The sequence below is a fragment of the Sebastes fasciatus genome, chromosome 11 (assembly GCF_043250625.1).
Source record: "Sebastes fasciatus isolate fSebFas1 chromosome 11, fSebFas1.pri, whole genome shotgun sequence".
Taxonomy (NCBI): Eukaryota; Metazoa; Chordata; class Actinopteri; order Perciformes; family Sebastidae; genus Sebastes; species Sebastes fasciatus.
In genome coordinates this window covers 11052859-11069081 of record NC_133805.1, presented here as the reverse complement: position 1 = coordinate 11069081, position 16223 = coordinate 11052859, and the positions used below count along the sequence as shown (strand labels likewise).

General features: G+C 37.4%; 2 protein-coding genes across 6 annotated transcripts; one reads left to right on the top strand and one right to left on the bottom strand.

Annotated features, from left to right (window-relative positions):
* The first annotated feature begins 438 nt into the window (after positions 1–438).
* tada1 (transcriptional adaptor 1) lies at positions 439–8670 on the top strand. 2 transcript variants are annotated; one of them, XR_012595807.1, is made up of 9 exons: positions 439–576; positions 2179–2270; positions 2361–2426; positions 2826–2920; positions 3093–3305; positions 4200–4351; positions 4531–4687; positions 6632–7273; positions 8171–8670. XR_012595807.1 is itself a non-coding variant. In XM_074650565.1 (8 exons), the coding sequence occupies exons 1-8, from the start codon at positions 500–502 to the stop codon at positions 6782–6784; spliced, it is 1005 nt and encodes a 334-aa protein (XP_074506666.1). In that variant the 5' UTR covers positions 439–499; the 3' UTR covers positions 6785–7712. The 2 variants fall into 2 exon arrangements, 1 of the variants encoding a protein (XP_074506666.1); XM_074650565.1 differs by lacking the exon at positions 8171–8670 and having other exon boundaries at positions 6632–7712.
* A 338-nt stretch (positions 8671–9008) lies between these two features.
* LOC141776770 (transcription factor Jun-like) lies at positions 9009–11672 on the bottom strand. 4 transcript variants are annotated; one of them, XR_012595809.1, is made up of 3 exons: positions 11478–11672; positions 9933–11365; positions 9426–9789 (listed from the first exon to the last, which is right to left on the bottom strand). XR_012595809.1 is itself a non-coding variant. In XM_074650566.1 (2 exons), the coding sequence occupies exon 2, from the start codon at positions 11348–11350 to the stop codon at positions 10370–10372; it is 981 nt and encodes a 326-aa protein (XP_074506667.1). In that variant the 5' UTR covers positions 11351–11365; positions 11478–11672; the 3' UTR covers positions 9009–10369. The 4 variants fall into 4 exon arrangements, 1 of the variants encoding a protein (XP_074506667.1); XR_012595808.1 differs by having other exon boundaries at positions 10007–11365; XR_012595810.1 differs by having other exon boundaries at positions 9426–9931; positions 10102–11365; positions 11478–11669.
* Positions 11673–16223: the final 4551 nt, after the last annotated feature.

Here is a 16223-nt window from a genome sequence, read left to right as displayed (position 1 = left end):
GAATATAATATATATTATATAATATATATTTTTATAAAATAAGTAAAATTTCAGTTTTGTTAGGTAAAGTTCATGATGCATGTTTTTTTTAATATAACATATATTATATAATATATATTTTTTATAATATAAGTAAAATGTAAGTTTTGTTAGGTAAAGTTCATGATGCATGTTTTTTTTAGAATATAATATATATTATATAAAATATATTTTTATAAAATAAGTAAAATTTCAGTTTTGTTAGGTAAAGTTCATGATGCATGTTTTTTTTTAATATAACATATATTATATAATATATATTTTTTATAAATAAGTAAAATTTAAGTTTTGTTAGGTAAAGTTCATGATAATATTACTTGTTATTGAATAATAATTGCCAATTAATATTTTCCATCCTGTTAATGAAGACTTATCTGCTTCAATAAAGTTTATTGACAAAAAAAAGGAAACATACTTGACGTCGCCGGATGGTGACGTCACAGCGGACTGAGTGAGCACCATGGCAGCAGCGCATGCTAGCGAGCTGGAGGTTGCAAAGAAGAATCTAACTGATGCGATTGGCGATAATGTGAAGCAGTAAGTAAAAACGTTGTTGTTTGAGTGTGTGTTTCTGTTTGTGGAGTTGGTTTTCTATCCTATATGTTGGTTTGCTGCTGAAATATAAAGTAATATCTCCATTAGCAGCTATGTGGATGTTAGCATCCTGCTAGTGTTTGCAGCATTTCTCCTCAGCAACAGTTTATCAATGAATCAATATTAATGACCTCATTTCACTATTTATTATGTGTAATCAGGAGGAGTGATGCAAATACTATGCCTTTATTATCTCCACACGTTTCTGCAGGGTTTGTATGACTAGTTAGAATAGAATAGAAAGCTTTATTGTCATTGTATTAAATACAAGGAGATTCACAGTTAACACTTCTGATCAGTGCTTTAAAACAAATACCAGACTAAACGAGGCAGATCAAACATATAACAGGTAAAACACACACACAGTATATAAAGCAAATAAAACAGGTAAAGTAAATGTAATAAATACATATAGACAGAAGTGTTACACTAGAAGTATAACATGTAAAAATAGATGTAATGTAAACAGGTAATTGCACTTGTAAAACAGGGTAGATGTAATAATGAGTTTATCAATATTTGTGCAGTTTTTTAGTATTTATTATGTGCTCTCAGGAGGAGTGATACAAATAGCATGACTTTATTATCTCCACACGTGTTGAATTTCATCTTCTGTAGGTTTGTATGACTAATGTTGCAGCTTAAATATATGTGGATGTGTACCTTGAATGAAAGTAGGTAAAAAGAAAAGAGGATACAAGAGAGAGGGAAAAAAGAAAGTATCATTTATTTTTCACATAATGAGATGCGAGGCAACATTATGTCATTATTTCATTTCAAAATGTATTTCGAACATGTAGAATACAAAATAAAAAATAAAGAAAAAGAGAATGACACATTTCATACATGTACTTGCATACAATAAGACTACAGTCACTGAGTGATGCAAATATTAGGCTATGATTGTTGTAAAGCCAGTTTCATCAGTTGGCCTATTTTCATTCATTTCATTTTTAAATTGATTTCGAACATGTAGAATACAAAAAAAAATAAAAATAAAGAAAAAGAGAATGATCATACCAACAAGTGGACAGTCAGAAACAAGTAGTATTTACATACAGTGAAAAGCATAAGAAAAATAAATCGTCAACACTTGATGCCTTGATTCGAAAAGGAGTGAGAAGAAGTATACACTTATTTAATCCCACCCTTTCTCCATAAGTAAATTATTAATAATTAACCAGCTTCCTTATTGAGCTATACATATACTCTAATTCAATTTTCCTAAATTTGTCTAACTATAATTATTATTATTTATAATTATTCTAACTATAATTATTACCTTTTATCTCTGTCATACAGAAATATAAATTAATTACTGATATAATTATCCTTATCAAAATATAATTTTGTTATCAATCCAGAATACCAATTCATTATTTATAATATAACTAAATCACAATACCAATTCATTACCTACATATTTATCTTAATCATATTGACTATTTGTTATCTTTTCTTATAACATAGGTTTGTTTATGAAATGAAAGGGATGTTGTAAATGCACCCTTGGAGTAAGTTTTGTCTTGTATTGATGTCTTTCAGTTACTGGGCGAACCTGAAGCTTTGGTTCAAACAGAAGATCAGCAAGGAGGAGTTTGACGTTGAGGCTCGTCGTCTGTTGGCACAGGAGAATGGTTAGTGAGCAATAAAAAAATACTTTATATTGTTTACGTTGAAAAATTAAATGTTGCTTATTTTGTATTTCCCTCCTTCTTCCTCTACAGTCCATGTTCACAATGATTTCCTCCTGGCCATTCTCACACGCTGCCAGATCATCGTCTCCACACCAGGTAAAGATATTTTAAATAATTTCTTTTCTCTGAAACTGCATGTAAGCTTTATGTTAAAGTTATGTTTTATTCAAACCTGTAGCAACATCATTTTTAACTTTATGTTTATTTGTTTCATTGATTTTATTGTCTTAGGTATCGGAGACCTGTTGTTTTCAGACACTTTTTAAATAATGACAATGTTGTTAAGTTAATTGATTTAGTAATGGAATTTGGAATTGTCTCCGTACCAAAGAGTGAATTAGCCCGTTATCAAAGACTTTTATTGCTCGCCCACTGTATATATAAGCACATTGTTGTTGACTCATTTTTCAAAAGCCAATTAGAGACTATAACTATTGAAAGGTCGTAACATTTATGTTTCTTAAATGCATCTTGTGTTCTGCTATTGTCCTCTAGAGGGCACAGGGCCATTACAGTGGCAAGGTGGCTCTGCTTCAAAGCCTGGGAAACCAAAAGGGAAGAAGAAATGTTCCTCTAGACAGAAATTTGATGTAAGTACTTTTTCCTCTTATATTCGTCCCTGCAGAGGCTGGGTGAGTTAACAGCAGCTCCGCTAAATGTAAACATTTTTAAAATAAGGTAATTGCTCAAATAATGACCCGGTTTGGAACAACTGTCTGTCTGTATTATTTAGATGTCTGTATGTCTTGTTTGCGCCTTTAGCATCGTTTCCAGCCACAGAACCCTCTGAGCGCCGCCCAGCCGTTCAGCCCGCGGGAGGTGGGAGGTGAGGAGGAGGAGCTGCGTCTCAGTGCCCACACTCTGCTGTTGCCCACGCGGGGCCAGCTGGAGGCTCGCATGATGGTGACGGCCTTTGAGCTGGGCCTGGATAACATCACAGAGGATTCCGTCAGCAGCATGATCCACGCTATTGAGGTTGGTAGCAACTGTCCACCAGCAGTGCATTTGCCTCAAAGGACTTTACAGTCTGTACGGCGTACGATACCTTCTCTGAGTATGAGTAATTGTGTGTAAATGGTTTTGATGTGTTCAATGGCTCCACAGTTCTTTTAATAAAACTGGTGTTGGTCATATTCAACCTACGGTTCAGTACTGTGGATGGTGTAGTACAGTGTATCATGCATATTACTGGACCATATCAACTTCTTTTAATCTGTACATTACATTATACAAATAACTTCATAAATGCACATTATAAAGCAGAAAAGTGAAGCTAAATTGACAACAATACCTGATTTTATATACCTGATCTCCAACAAAAGTGAGCGAGTGACCCCAACTGTCATTTTTTTATGTCATGGCCAGAATATAAATGTAAAAAATGAAAAAGTTTCATGAATTTGTATGTGCAGATGAAGGGAAAAATCATATTTGCAGCCTTAAAACATGCTTACATGTTACACGTTGCCCATGACTGGTAGCAAGTATCCATATTTCCCCTTTACGTCAGAATTGTACTCTCATACAGGTTTATTTTATACGCTTACAGGGAAATGTATCGTGTTCTAGCAGACGACAGATTTAACAGGTTCTTTCCAAAACTCCTCGTATCAGTTTTGCTCTTTCACAATTCCTAAAAATGTAATTCTGTCCTAAAGAAATGAATAGTTTTGTAAGCAAATGTCTTTCATGATCTCTAACTTCAGTACAAAATTGTCATTGACATTCTGTATTTAATTCATCCATGCAGAGACTTAAAGTGAATGGAGAGATTTATTTCCTGTACCGCTTTATAAGTCTGACTGACAGCTGTGTTTACCCAGCCAGGAGATGGAGCAAAGCTTGACATGCTGCTCTGATTTCTTTCAGCATCACTTGAAAGACGTCCTGACTGCCGTCATCACCCGGAGGAAGGCGTACAGGTTGAGAGATGGTCGCTTCCCCTACGCCTTCGGCAGTGATGTCACACCGCAGCCATATCTGAAAAACAGCCTCGCTGCTTACCAGAGTGTTTCTGAATGGTAAAGACAACTGCTCTTACTAGCTGATGAACATTGTGCAGGTTTTATATGACAGTTAGAAGTTAATGTAGACATACATTAACTTAAACAAGCTGTAGTTTCTGCTGTAATTAAAGGCTAGTAGTAATACCGCTCACATTTTTCAGTCCACAGTGATTTTTGCTTTTTCTTCCTTTCAGTCCCCCTCCAAGCGCTTCCCTCGCTGCTGGACCACCACCTCAGGTGTCACCCGATGAGGCCGAGCAACAAGCTGTTCACTTATTGGCTTGTTCTGCCGACAGTCTCCCCGCGCCCCTCCCTCCAATCAGCCTGTTTGATCTCCTGGAGGCTTTACAGGTAAGAGACACATGCTCATGTTTGTTCTCGCTCCCAAAACATCCAACAAAAGTTGCGCAATTAAAATTCAAAGAGGTCCAGTCACTACAATTCACTCACAGCAAAGGTCTGAACCTCTTATTGTCTAAATTGCGTCCTATAGCCCCGTCATTCCCACAGACTTGGTCGGGACCCACAGGATTGCCAAATAAATTTGCAGAATTTCTTCCATAGTCTTTTATTCAACATTTATATCTGCAGTACACCTTTGAGCCACATGAGGGAGCCTGAATGCTTGTATTGTTCTGATAATTGTAGCCTACTTGTAACATTGAATCTAATTTGAAAGGCTAGTGTACATTCTGTTTGTTTTACTGATGAGAGCCTGTTAACTCCTCCTAAATGCATTTATTTGGTCTCATTTACAAAGTAATTAATGTGTATATGTTTTCAAAAACACATGCATAAAACAAAGTTGTGATTTATCAAATGTAATTCTTTTCAAAATAGCTGGTTTACCTATTCAGGATCATATAAGGTGATTAGGAAATGTCAGTAAAGATGGTCGGGAAAATTCATTTATGCACAAATTTGTTCTTCTCATGATTTATAGATGAGGCCTATTGTGAACTGGGTCACGATGGTTTGTCATATTTAAAAAGTGGGCCTACAGGAAAAAAGTCTGGGAAACACTGCTATAGTCAACTCCTATGTCTATCAAATAAAATCAACAACATACATTTCCATATCATTTCAACAATATTTGCTGTCAATTTTCAAAGTAGGATACTTTTAACAGACACATTTGTATGGAACTATCTTTACCATAGATACAATTAGCACAAGCACAATGAACTTAAGGCCTACAGTTCAAGTAGAAGAAAACAAGACAGAATCTTCTGAATAAAATAAATAATAATAAACAGAGATTTTTCATTTTCTTTTTATTTCTTTTAAAAAAAAATTCTACTCTGTTTCCTCGAGAGAGAAATGGGCTTGTGACTGCCCTGCCAGTCGTTTGAATCTTGGCTTGAATGGAGTTATTGCCATTTTCATGCACATGTTTAGGTGCTCATTGGTGAGCCTGGTTTTGATAATGTTCATAGCGGAGAAAGCTCAGCTGACTCACAGCTGTAAATCCATCCAAACATGGTGTGTAGGGCTACTTTGGTTAGAACCAAGGCCTATTGAAGGAGGCTGGGTCACGCGTCATGAACGCGTCATATCTTTGGGGTACAACACATGCGCAGTAAAATCTGATCTGCACTCGCAGAAATTGAGGCAATCGCAACGCACGACTGTCCGGGTCTGGACCGTGGTCCACCATTTGGTGATGCCCGGCCTAGCATTTAAAACAACCAACAACTTATCAAATGGATTTTTGATATTCCCAAGCATGTGGACAAATCTATTTTCAAAGTTGTTTTTTCATTCCTAAGAATTTGATGCCTTTCTTAGTCTTAAGTAACGGTACATTTTTGAACAACTGATGGACTAATTCATTAATCAAGAAAATAATCTTTAGTTGCAACTGTAGTTCTCTAAATATATACCGTATCCTAAAAACACGAGTTTCATACACAGAAATTGTGACATATTACTTAATTATTCATATTCAAAGAGCGTTAGTTGGCCAGTGTATAGAAGTCAATGAGCTACTTAATCGCTGGTCACACAGAAAATCAATGTATCTACACTTAAAATACACGACACTGAGTGTGATCCATTTACACCAAATATGTATTCATTATTCAAAGTAAATGTTTCAGAAAGATAAACATGTGCTTTCTGGTTGTCAGGTATTTTGAAATGTTTTCATTGGTTATATTGGTGAACTGCACTTGGAGAGCTGTTATTGCTGTTTATCACTGAATTTGTTCACATTAAGTAATTCTGGCCTTCCCTCGTGTAACCATCAGAGATTTGTTTGCTTCAACGTCATGCTGAAACATTTGTCTAATGCAGGTTCACCACGGCGTGATGCCCTCCCACACTATGTATGCCCTGAACGTGGAGCGCATCCTGTCGCGGCTCTGGCACCCCAGCCACGAAGAACTAGAGCAGGACCACGTACACCGGCAGCGCCTCGCTGCCAAAGACGGCGTGCTCGTCAGCTGAGAACCGCTGACGCAGGACTGTGTGTGAACTGCCGATATCATCAGGAACCAATCACAAAAAATGATCCTCACGTGAAAATGGATGGTGAACGGTGTTTCCAATTGACTGAATACCTTTTCATAAAACCTGGAAAATCACATCCATGTTGCACAAAGAGATAAAGCATGAGTGGAGCAAGATGAAACAAAACAGTTGGACAGTGGACACAGAGTGGGCAGTCCACTGCAGCCAATAGCTGGCAAATTATTGTTCCCTTTACTGTTTCACCAGCCATCTTGGCGGCCGACCAACCATCATTGGGCACTTCTGTTTTATAAGTGAGAAAATAATTTGGTGGTAAAATATTGAAAGTATTTAATTTGAGGATATACCACCAGCAGCTACGAGCACTGGGCAGGAACATAAGGTTCAGGTTGTACAGTGTTAATATTTTGGTGTCAGATATGCACCACAGCTGTTAAAATATGTCCTAAGAACGCAGAACAGTCAGTATCTAATCATGCGGCATTGTGTACATCACCAGGTCCTGTACATTACACACAGGTCTTTTCACTTAAAGGGATAGTTTTGGTGTTTTAAAGTGGGGTTGTATGAGGCACCTATCCATATTAGTCAGTGTATTACCTACAGTGGATGACGGCTGACACACCCCTATCTTGGAGAAGCAGACAGGTGTTACCGCACGGAAGCAGAGCAATACACTGCTGTGGACGGGGCCGGCAGCAAAACGTATTTAAGCCACCTAAAAGAAAGGCTCACCTAAAAAAATCAATATCAGTTTAAGTGTACACTATATTTAGAATATTTTCACCTCTTTACTTTGACGTCAGACAGCTCTTTCCAATGAGGAACTGAAGCCGTTGCATCATCTACGCTCTTGCCAAAGCCACCTGACTCCATTGGGGGGAAAAAACTGTACTTTTACCTTGCACAACACGGGGGTTGCCGGTCTACCACTATCTTGATCAGTTTGTTTGTGCTGTTGTGTGACTGGTGAATCCGAAATCACCAAAGTCACACAATAACACAAACAAACTAACTGATCGAAGCAGCGGTAGACCAGCAACCCCCCGTGTCCTGCGAGATAAAATTACTGTTTTATTCAATGGAGTCTGGTTGCTTTGGCGTGAATGTAGATGACGGTTTCAGTTCCCCGTAGGGACCATAGGCTGTATAGCCGTCTCACGGCAAGGTAAACCGGCCAAAATTATCTAAATATAGGGTACACTTAAAACGGATATAGATTGTTTTAGGTGGCTAAAATACGTTTTGCTGCCGGACCCCTGTCCACAGCAGTACATTGCTTTGGTTCAGTGCGACTGCTTCTCCAAACTGGGGGCGTGCCGACCGTCATCTATTGTAGGTAATACACTGACTATGGATGAGTACCTCATACAACCCCACTTAAAAACACCCAAACTATCCCTGTAATTTGGCTTTGTGTCAGGTTGAAGTTGGGGGGGCAGCGCTGAGGGGATCTAACTCAACGCACGAATAAGAATGATAAAGATGGAAACTGTGAAAACACCTGTGTGGGTTTACTGTGGGTGTGTATGATCTTTAAAATGTGCCAGGCAGCTGCCTCCTATATCAACACGCCCCTCGTGAACATACCTTGAAATCGACTCCAAAGTAAAACATTTACTGGTGTCTGGTTTAAAGGCCAGCGAGCATCCATCAGTGTTGGGTGGTCCGCAAATGTGTGTACAGATTCAGATAATTTCTCAGCGCACTTGAATTGTTTGTGTTCAGCATCAAGTTCAGGCTGAAATGTGTATAAATTTGTACCTTTTTTTCTACTCAAACCTTCTTTTGTAATTTCTATTACAGTCAGTAGTTCAGAAAATAAATAAAAATTTAATTTTTGTTGTACAAATTCAGTAATTTATAGATGGAGAATATTTCTTCTCACTCCCAAAGCGTGTAAACAAAATGTGCTTATGCTTCATAGGTTTCTCCTCTAGTAGGAGTCACCAGCTGTAGTGGGAGGATGGTGATTCACTCAGCCGTCCCAATGCGCACCGAGGACCTCTTGCCATATATGGTCGCCTGCTGCTTACTTCCGACACCTCGCCGTCCAATCAGCAGCCGCGTAGCCTCGCCAACCATTACGAGCGCCACACGCTGCACTGGTGACTCAATATCCCATCCGCCCCAGTGCCCTCAATAACAAACACTTAATGTAAAATGCATTGACTGTAATAGACACAAACACACACATCACGCGTGTCCAACATTTTATTTAAGTCATATTTACAGTTCTGGAAGTGCTCAAAAAAGACAGGCGTACAAATATTATTACAAAGTGTTATTTTTTGGGTCTATATCACAAAGTTTGTATGAACATAAAGGTTAAGAAAGTAAGGCAGTTTTTTTTTGTCAGTAAACGCTACACACACACCTAGAAGTCCCTTTTGCGTAAAAGGTGTGAGACATTTTTTGTTTTTGTTAGTGTTACTCTGTACATACTGTATAGTCGCTGGTGGGATGCTCAGTGCATGACTCAAGTCTAGATGCATTAATTGCTACTTGACATATAGTGGGGAGATTTTGCAGTTTCACATTAATGTTTCTGTCTCTGTTGCATTAGATCCCACACAGGTTCTCTGGGTGTCTTGTCAGGACGCAAAGGCTGCATGGGACTTAATCAATGTATAAAAAAAAATTAGCTGAAAAGTATGGACACTTTGCTTGACTGAATACATCTTGTAGTTTTGAGTGAAAAAAAAAAAGAAATGCAAGAAATATCAAACATTGTCCCATCAGAGGACTCATCCCTCTGAGCTCTGTCCATCTGGGCCATACAGGTTTGGTGGCCTCTCCTCTGTAGTGACTCTCATCCCACTGACCAATTACAAGTATCTTGTCAGTCTCCATTCTTGCTCTTTGCAATATATATATACATATATATATATATATATATATATATATAGTATCATTATTATATATAATATATATATATATTTATATATAATATATATATTTATATATTATATATAATAATACTATATTAGTATCATTATTTTATATATTATATATATAATATATAACAATGAGACTATATTAGTATCATTTTATATATATATATAATATATATATTGTATATATAAAATGTATTATATATATATATAATATATTATATATATACTATATATATAATATATTATATATATATACAATATATATATTATATTATATATATATAATATATTATATATATACAATATATATATTATATTATATATATATAATATATTATATATATATATATATAATATATATATTATATATATTATATATATATATTATATATATACAATATATATATTATATTATATATATAATATATTATATATATATATATAATATATAATATATATAAAATAATGATACTACATTAGTACAAGTATCTTGTCAGTCTCCATTCTTGTTCATTGTCTGTAGTGGATTCAGCCTGAGCTGATAATTTTGGTGGAACAAGTCAACAAGACGCTGGGGACTTTTCTCCCCTCGTATGGCTGAATGTGCCACTTTAAGCTGCATTTTGGTCCCAAAGAAACGTCCCCCTTTTTTCCCCTCCCCTTCTTAGTAAGCCTGGAGCTGCTGCGTCAAGATGAGCTGGCAGCCGCTGTTAACGTGGTCCATGACCTTCTGCTTGAGCAGCGCCAGCTCGTCCCGCAGCACGTTGGCGGAAGACACCAGCTCCGTGTTTTGGTTCTTGAGGTTCTTCACCCGGTCCTCCAGCCGCGAGATCCTCTCCAGCTTCCTCTTCCGGCACTTGGACGCGGCCACCCGGTTCCTCATGCGCTTCCTCTCCGCCTTGATGCGCTCCTGCCTCTCCATGTTGATGGGGGACAGCGGCGGGGTGTCTGCGGACATCATCTCGGGCACCGTCTGCGGCTCCTCTTTCAGCGCCTGGAGCCGCTTGTGCTGCGCTGCTGCGGCCGCCAGGTGGTCCAGGTGGGACGGCTGTGTTGCGGCTGCGTAACTCATGGGCTGTTGGTGTCTTTCATTGCTTGCAGGTGCGACAACACCCCGGTTGAAAGCGCCCAAGTTAGTGTACTCTGGAGGATCTGAGCGCACCGTGCAGCTGTAGGGAATCACGCCGCTCTCTGACGCACTAGAGCCGGATGCCATGCTGTTGGACTCCCCGGTCTGTGCGTCGGCTGGTGCCTGCTGGTGGTAGTGCAGCTCAGCTAAAGCTCTCACAAAACCCTCCGCAAACCCTTCCTGCTCGTCGGTGATGTTCTTCGGACACACAAACTGCGTCGGTGTGGGAGTAGTCAACCCAGTGCAGGACTGGATGATCAACCTCTCCAGCTCAGGCGACGCCAATTTCAGCAAGCCCACATCTGGAGACGTGAGGATGTCCAGGGCCTTGGCGCTCATCAGCTGCTGCTGGTGGGGCTTGAAGTTCTTCGTCGGGTCGTTCAGGTTTAGAGTCATGGTTTGTTTCAGGGTTTTGGGGTTGAAGCCGTACACCGTCGGACCGCCGTCGTGCTGCTGGAGAGAGCTGGAGGCGCTCACAGCTTCGTCGTAGAAAGTCGCTTCCATTTTTCTGGACATAAAGTTTATTATCACCTGAAATTAGGTTTAAAAAACAACAAAAAACTGTTTACATGTGTCCTGTGACTCCTTCTCTCTCGATTTGTCTTGTGGTAAAGTCCGCCTATTGTTGGGAAGTTCAACTCACTTGACAACTTCGTGTCCTGAGAAAACTTTTCTCTCTTCTCTTGAACCGATCATCAACAAAAACAATACTTCTTCCTCCTCCTGTAGTCTCTCCGTGCGCTTTTACGCACCTCCAAACAAATATCCTCTTCGGTTTTGTTGATCCTTTCCTTCCTTCCACCGAAAAAAAAGCTTGCGGCTTGAATAGAGATAATACTTTTCTATCACTTCCAACGTGGAGACGAACTTTATCCACCTCTAAGCTGCAGCTCGACTGAAAATAACAATGATGTCATTTCTACGGCTTTCTATTGGCTGGAGATGGTTTTCGTGGGCGGGGTTTATCTAATGACATGCAGGTTGCTCTGACAACTAGCCATAAACCCCGCCCCCACCCTCACCGCGCGGTGGTTTATGGGATTAGGTCATGCTAGACGGTGGAGCAATGTACTCTGGGATTACGTAGTGTTTTTGAATATTTAGTTACCCGCTCAATTATTAGTTACCCATCCTGGTTTGGAGGGGCTGTGAGGGTTTAACCACGATTATTACACCAAATCTATGTCTTTTCCATAATTTTTTGATAAGGAACATTTAGATAAAGTTCCACAGATCATAAAATAAGAGCATATAAATGATTACTTCTTTATGAAAATGCAGTGATATGAAATTATCAGTGTTTATAGCTGAATCTAGTTATACATATATAATAATGATACTATATTAGTATCATTATTATATATATTTATATATATGATATATATAATGATACTATTATTATATATATTTATATATATATATATACATAATATATATATATGTATAATAAGGATACTGTATTAGTATCCTTATTATACATAATATATATATATTATATATATATATAATATAAATAATGATGCTCTTATTATATATATACATAAATATATATAATAATGATACTATATTAGTATCATTATTATATATATAATTATATATATATATATATTTATATATAATAATGAAACTATATTAGTATCATTATTATATATATATTTCAATATATATATATATATATATATATATATCATTATTTTTAACTTTCAAGATGTTTAAAATGTTCCTGTTTTGTGTTGTTAATTGTACTACTCTACGAGCCTCTACAATTGCCCCTCGGGGACAAATAAAGTGATATGAATTGAATTGAATATTAAGAAGGTGGGTAAAGATGGGCTAGAAGAAAGAAAATGAGGTCACACCTACACCAAGAGCTCTTTTGTTGGAAACAGCATTTTAAAAAAAATACTTTCTACAACTGAGGTGCCTTTCTTCTTTCTTTCTTACAGAGAGACAGATTGTGGTAGACATGTGCTCTCAGAAACACAATCAACTTTATTGGCCAAGTATGACGCATACAACAAATATGACTGTGTTTTTTTAGTAGCTCTCAGTATTCTTAGGCTCACACACACAGTAACAATATACAGAAAAATAGACATAAGACAACAATGACAGGAACAACCAACATACACTATACCTATAGCCTATAGAAGTACTGTAAACTGTACTGTATATATTGGGTTGTCTTATTATTGTTACTGTAAGAAGAAGAATTCATTTATGTTGACTTATAGGGCTAAACAATCAAATTAATCTAAATAACTACAGACATTATGAACACCTCTTACTGTCCTAAATTTCTATAATATTGCTGATTGCAATAAATTGTTCATCAACCAGTGTTTTTATTTATTATTTTATTACTATTATTTTAGTAACATTTTACTGTGTGTGTGTGTATATTTGTATATGTACGTATATATATGTATGTATATGTGTGTATACTGTATATTTAAATATGTATATGTATGTGTATATATATGTATATGTGTATATGTATGTATATATGTGTTTGTGTGTGCGTGTGTGTATGTATATGTGTATATGTACATACATATATATATATATATGTATGTACGTATATGTGTGTATGTATGTGTATATATATGTATATGTGTATATGTATGTATATATTTGTGTGTGTGTGTATATTATACTGTATATGTGTATGTACTGTATATATGTATACATACAGTATACATGTAGAATGCGTATATAAGTATGTATGTATGTACAGTATGTATACATATACATGCGTATATATACACGTATAAATCTGTAATAAGGACAAACATCAGAATTGAGCCTAAACATGGAAGTAAATATAATGCAGTGATGAATTAAAAAGAGGTCGTTGGTCATTGTATTTATTGTAATCACGGTAGATGTATCATGATGTATATTTTAGCCCTAAAACCAAAACGCCATTCATACTTATAATTTGACCACTTGATCTTCGCTTGTTGTGCACGTATTTAAGTTGCATGATAACCTTTCTGTGCTTGAAATATATTCATTATATTCCGTGGTCGACTGTCATAGGTCAAATGTGATGCTGCACCGATGACTGAAGTCTCTGTACAGCTGCAGTCCGGTCTGTCTGGCCTCCCCCCATTGTATTATTCAACATGTTCTCCTCAAGCCAACTATAAATAAGTTAACAGCCCCAGACAGCCCGGGAGAACCAGAGCTGCCTGAGGTCGACACTCTTGAGATGACATGTAGTCCTCACAACACGGCTTTGCAACACCCATTTGACACCCTGAAGTAGAAATCCAGCGCTGGAATGCTTCAGAAACGTCTGTGTCTAATACCACAGCGGTAATGAAGGCATACAAGGCCTCAGCTTTTCTTTCTTCTTCTCTTAAAATAACAGAGCAGCTGCTAATGTAACAATAACTTTCTGAGACATTTTACTCTCTGTGTGTGTCTCTAGCCTGAACACCTGTGTTAAGCCCCACTGAGGAGTATTTTCCTATCACACTACCCCCTGTGCTTCCTGTTTCTCTGTCAGCTCTTCCCCTCTGCTGGCCTGACGGGGTCGCTTTTAGATAACAGTGCTTTCCTCCTGCCTGCCCGGGCCAGCTGTTTCCACTGCATGCACTTTTCTAATCAGGAGCTGATCCTGCCGGCCTCTCAACAGGCCTGCTTTTGTTGTACAGAGGTGGGACAGTCCAGGGTCCATGGAAGAGTAAAGAGTAAAACACAGAGAGAGACTATATATGCATGTGTTGATGTATCAACAGAGCAAAGTTTTGATTACCTTCAGGCGTGGACCAGAGGGACACACACACACACACACATACACACTTAGCAGTGAGAGAGACAGATGAGATTTCAAACACTGTCCGTGCAGTGTTTGTTGAAGACCATCTGTTTCTTCCTGTCTTGCTGCTTTGGTTTTTCCTCTGTGCTCCATCTCCGCTATTCATTCCTGGTCCAAACACGCTGATCACAGCCAGCAGCGCTTCCTTTAGACAGCTGCTGATCTCCTCTAAGAAAAGGACACAATAGAGGAAAGTGACCAGGCGGGATGCAGACTAGAAAGTCTGGGAATTCTTAGTCAGAGTGTTTTTGATGGCAGGTTAACGTCTCTGACTTTCTGCAACAAAGCTCATTTTGTAGCCCTAACACTACACACCATGCTGTAACAGATTATTATCTATTACAGTAAATGATGTCCTTCAGCTCACATATGAGTGGTTAGTAACTCATGTAAACGGTCTTTACTCCTGTAGTTACGTTTTTCATTGACCTTTTTGACATACGACATAATAACTTTAACAATGGCTGCATACCATTTAGTTTTACGAGTCCTGGAGTCCTTGCATTGTGCACGGTGGCTTAATGACATCACTTACTGTAACCTTTAAATGGAGCAGAGTCATCGTTAATGTTATTACACCTGATGTGCTTCTGCACCTATGACAAGTCAAAAAGTCTTCTGTGAAAGAGGACTGTTGACTGAATAATGAAATAATAATAATAACAGACATGCGATAGTGTCCTAAATGTTCTAAAACACAATGCAAAAGATGATGTCATCTACAATCAATCTAAAAAAAACTAAAAACAACAACAACAAAAGTAATATTTGTAAATGTGGATTACCAACGGGGCAACTGCCCAGAGGCCTCAGACTGTCAGCGGGTCAGAAAGCCCAGCAGGCAGGTTTACTGTGTTTGTGCAAAAAGTGCACATTTTGTTTGTGAATATCAACTGAAATGACAGGCTTTTTGCATTATTGGTTAATCCTGAGGCTTTGTCCTGCAGAAAATTAGTTTTAATATCTTCATTATTTCAGTTTATATTGTGCTCACACTAAATTAATGTGTTTACTTTGTTTACAGACATGACGAGATATTAAATAATACAAATTGTCCCCTGTTTTTTGTGTGTCAGTTTGTGGTAATATGATTGGACTCAGCTTTATTTAGGAATATGCATCATGAGAGAATAATAAAAACCTAGATTTTCACACAGGGGCCCCTTACAAGACAGATTACATTATATATACTGTACAGTATGATGCAGGACCTGCCTTAGGTCTTGCATCATATATCTAATGTTACAATTATTATTATAATGATGGTTAATTAGCATTATAGTATTACAATATTATTGCAGGCTAACTTAGTGTTGAAAATTCCTATAAAATGTTTCAAATTATAAAATGATGTAGACCTACATGTTGAATGCCATAAATATGTGTTATTATAAACAGATTGGACTTTTAACATAATGGAATATGTTTTCAGTGTCATATTATAGGCTACTGTTACAGTATTTGGCATTCCCATTCCCCACATAACCCATTCCTGGTGTTTATTTGACTTGTGTTAGACTTTACTCTGCTCAATGGAAGAAAAAAAAAAAGTCGACTTTGTCC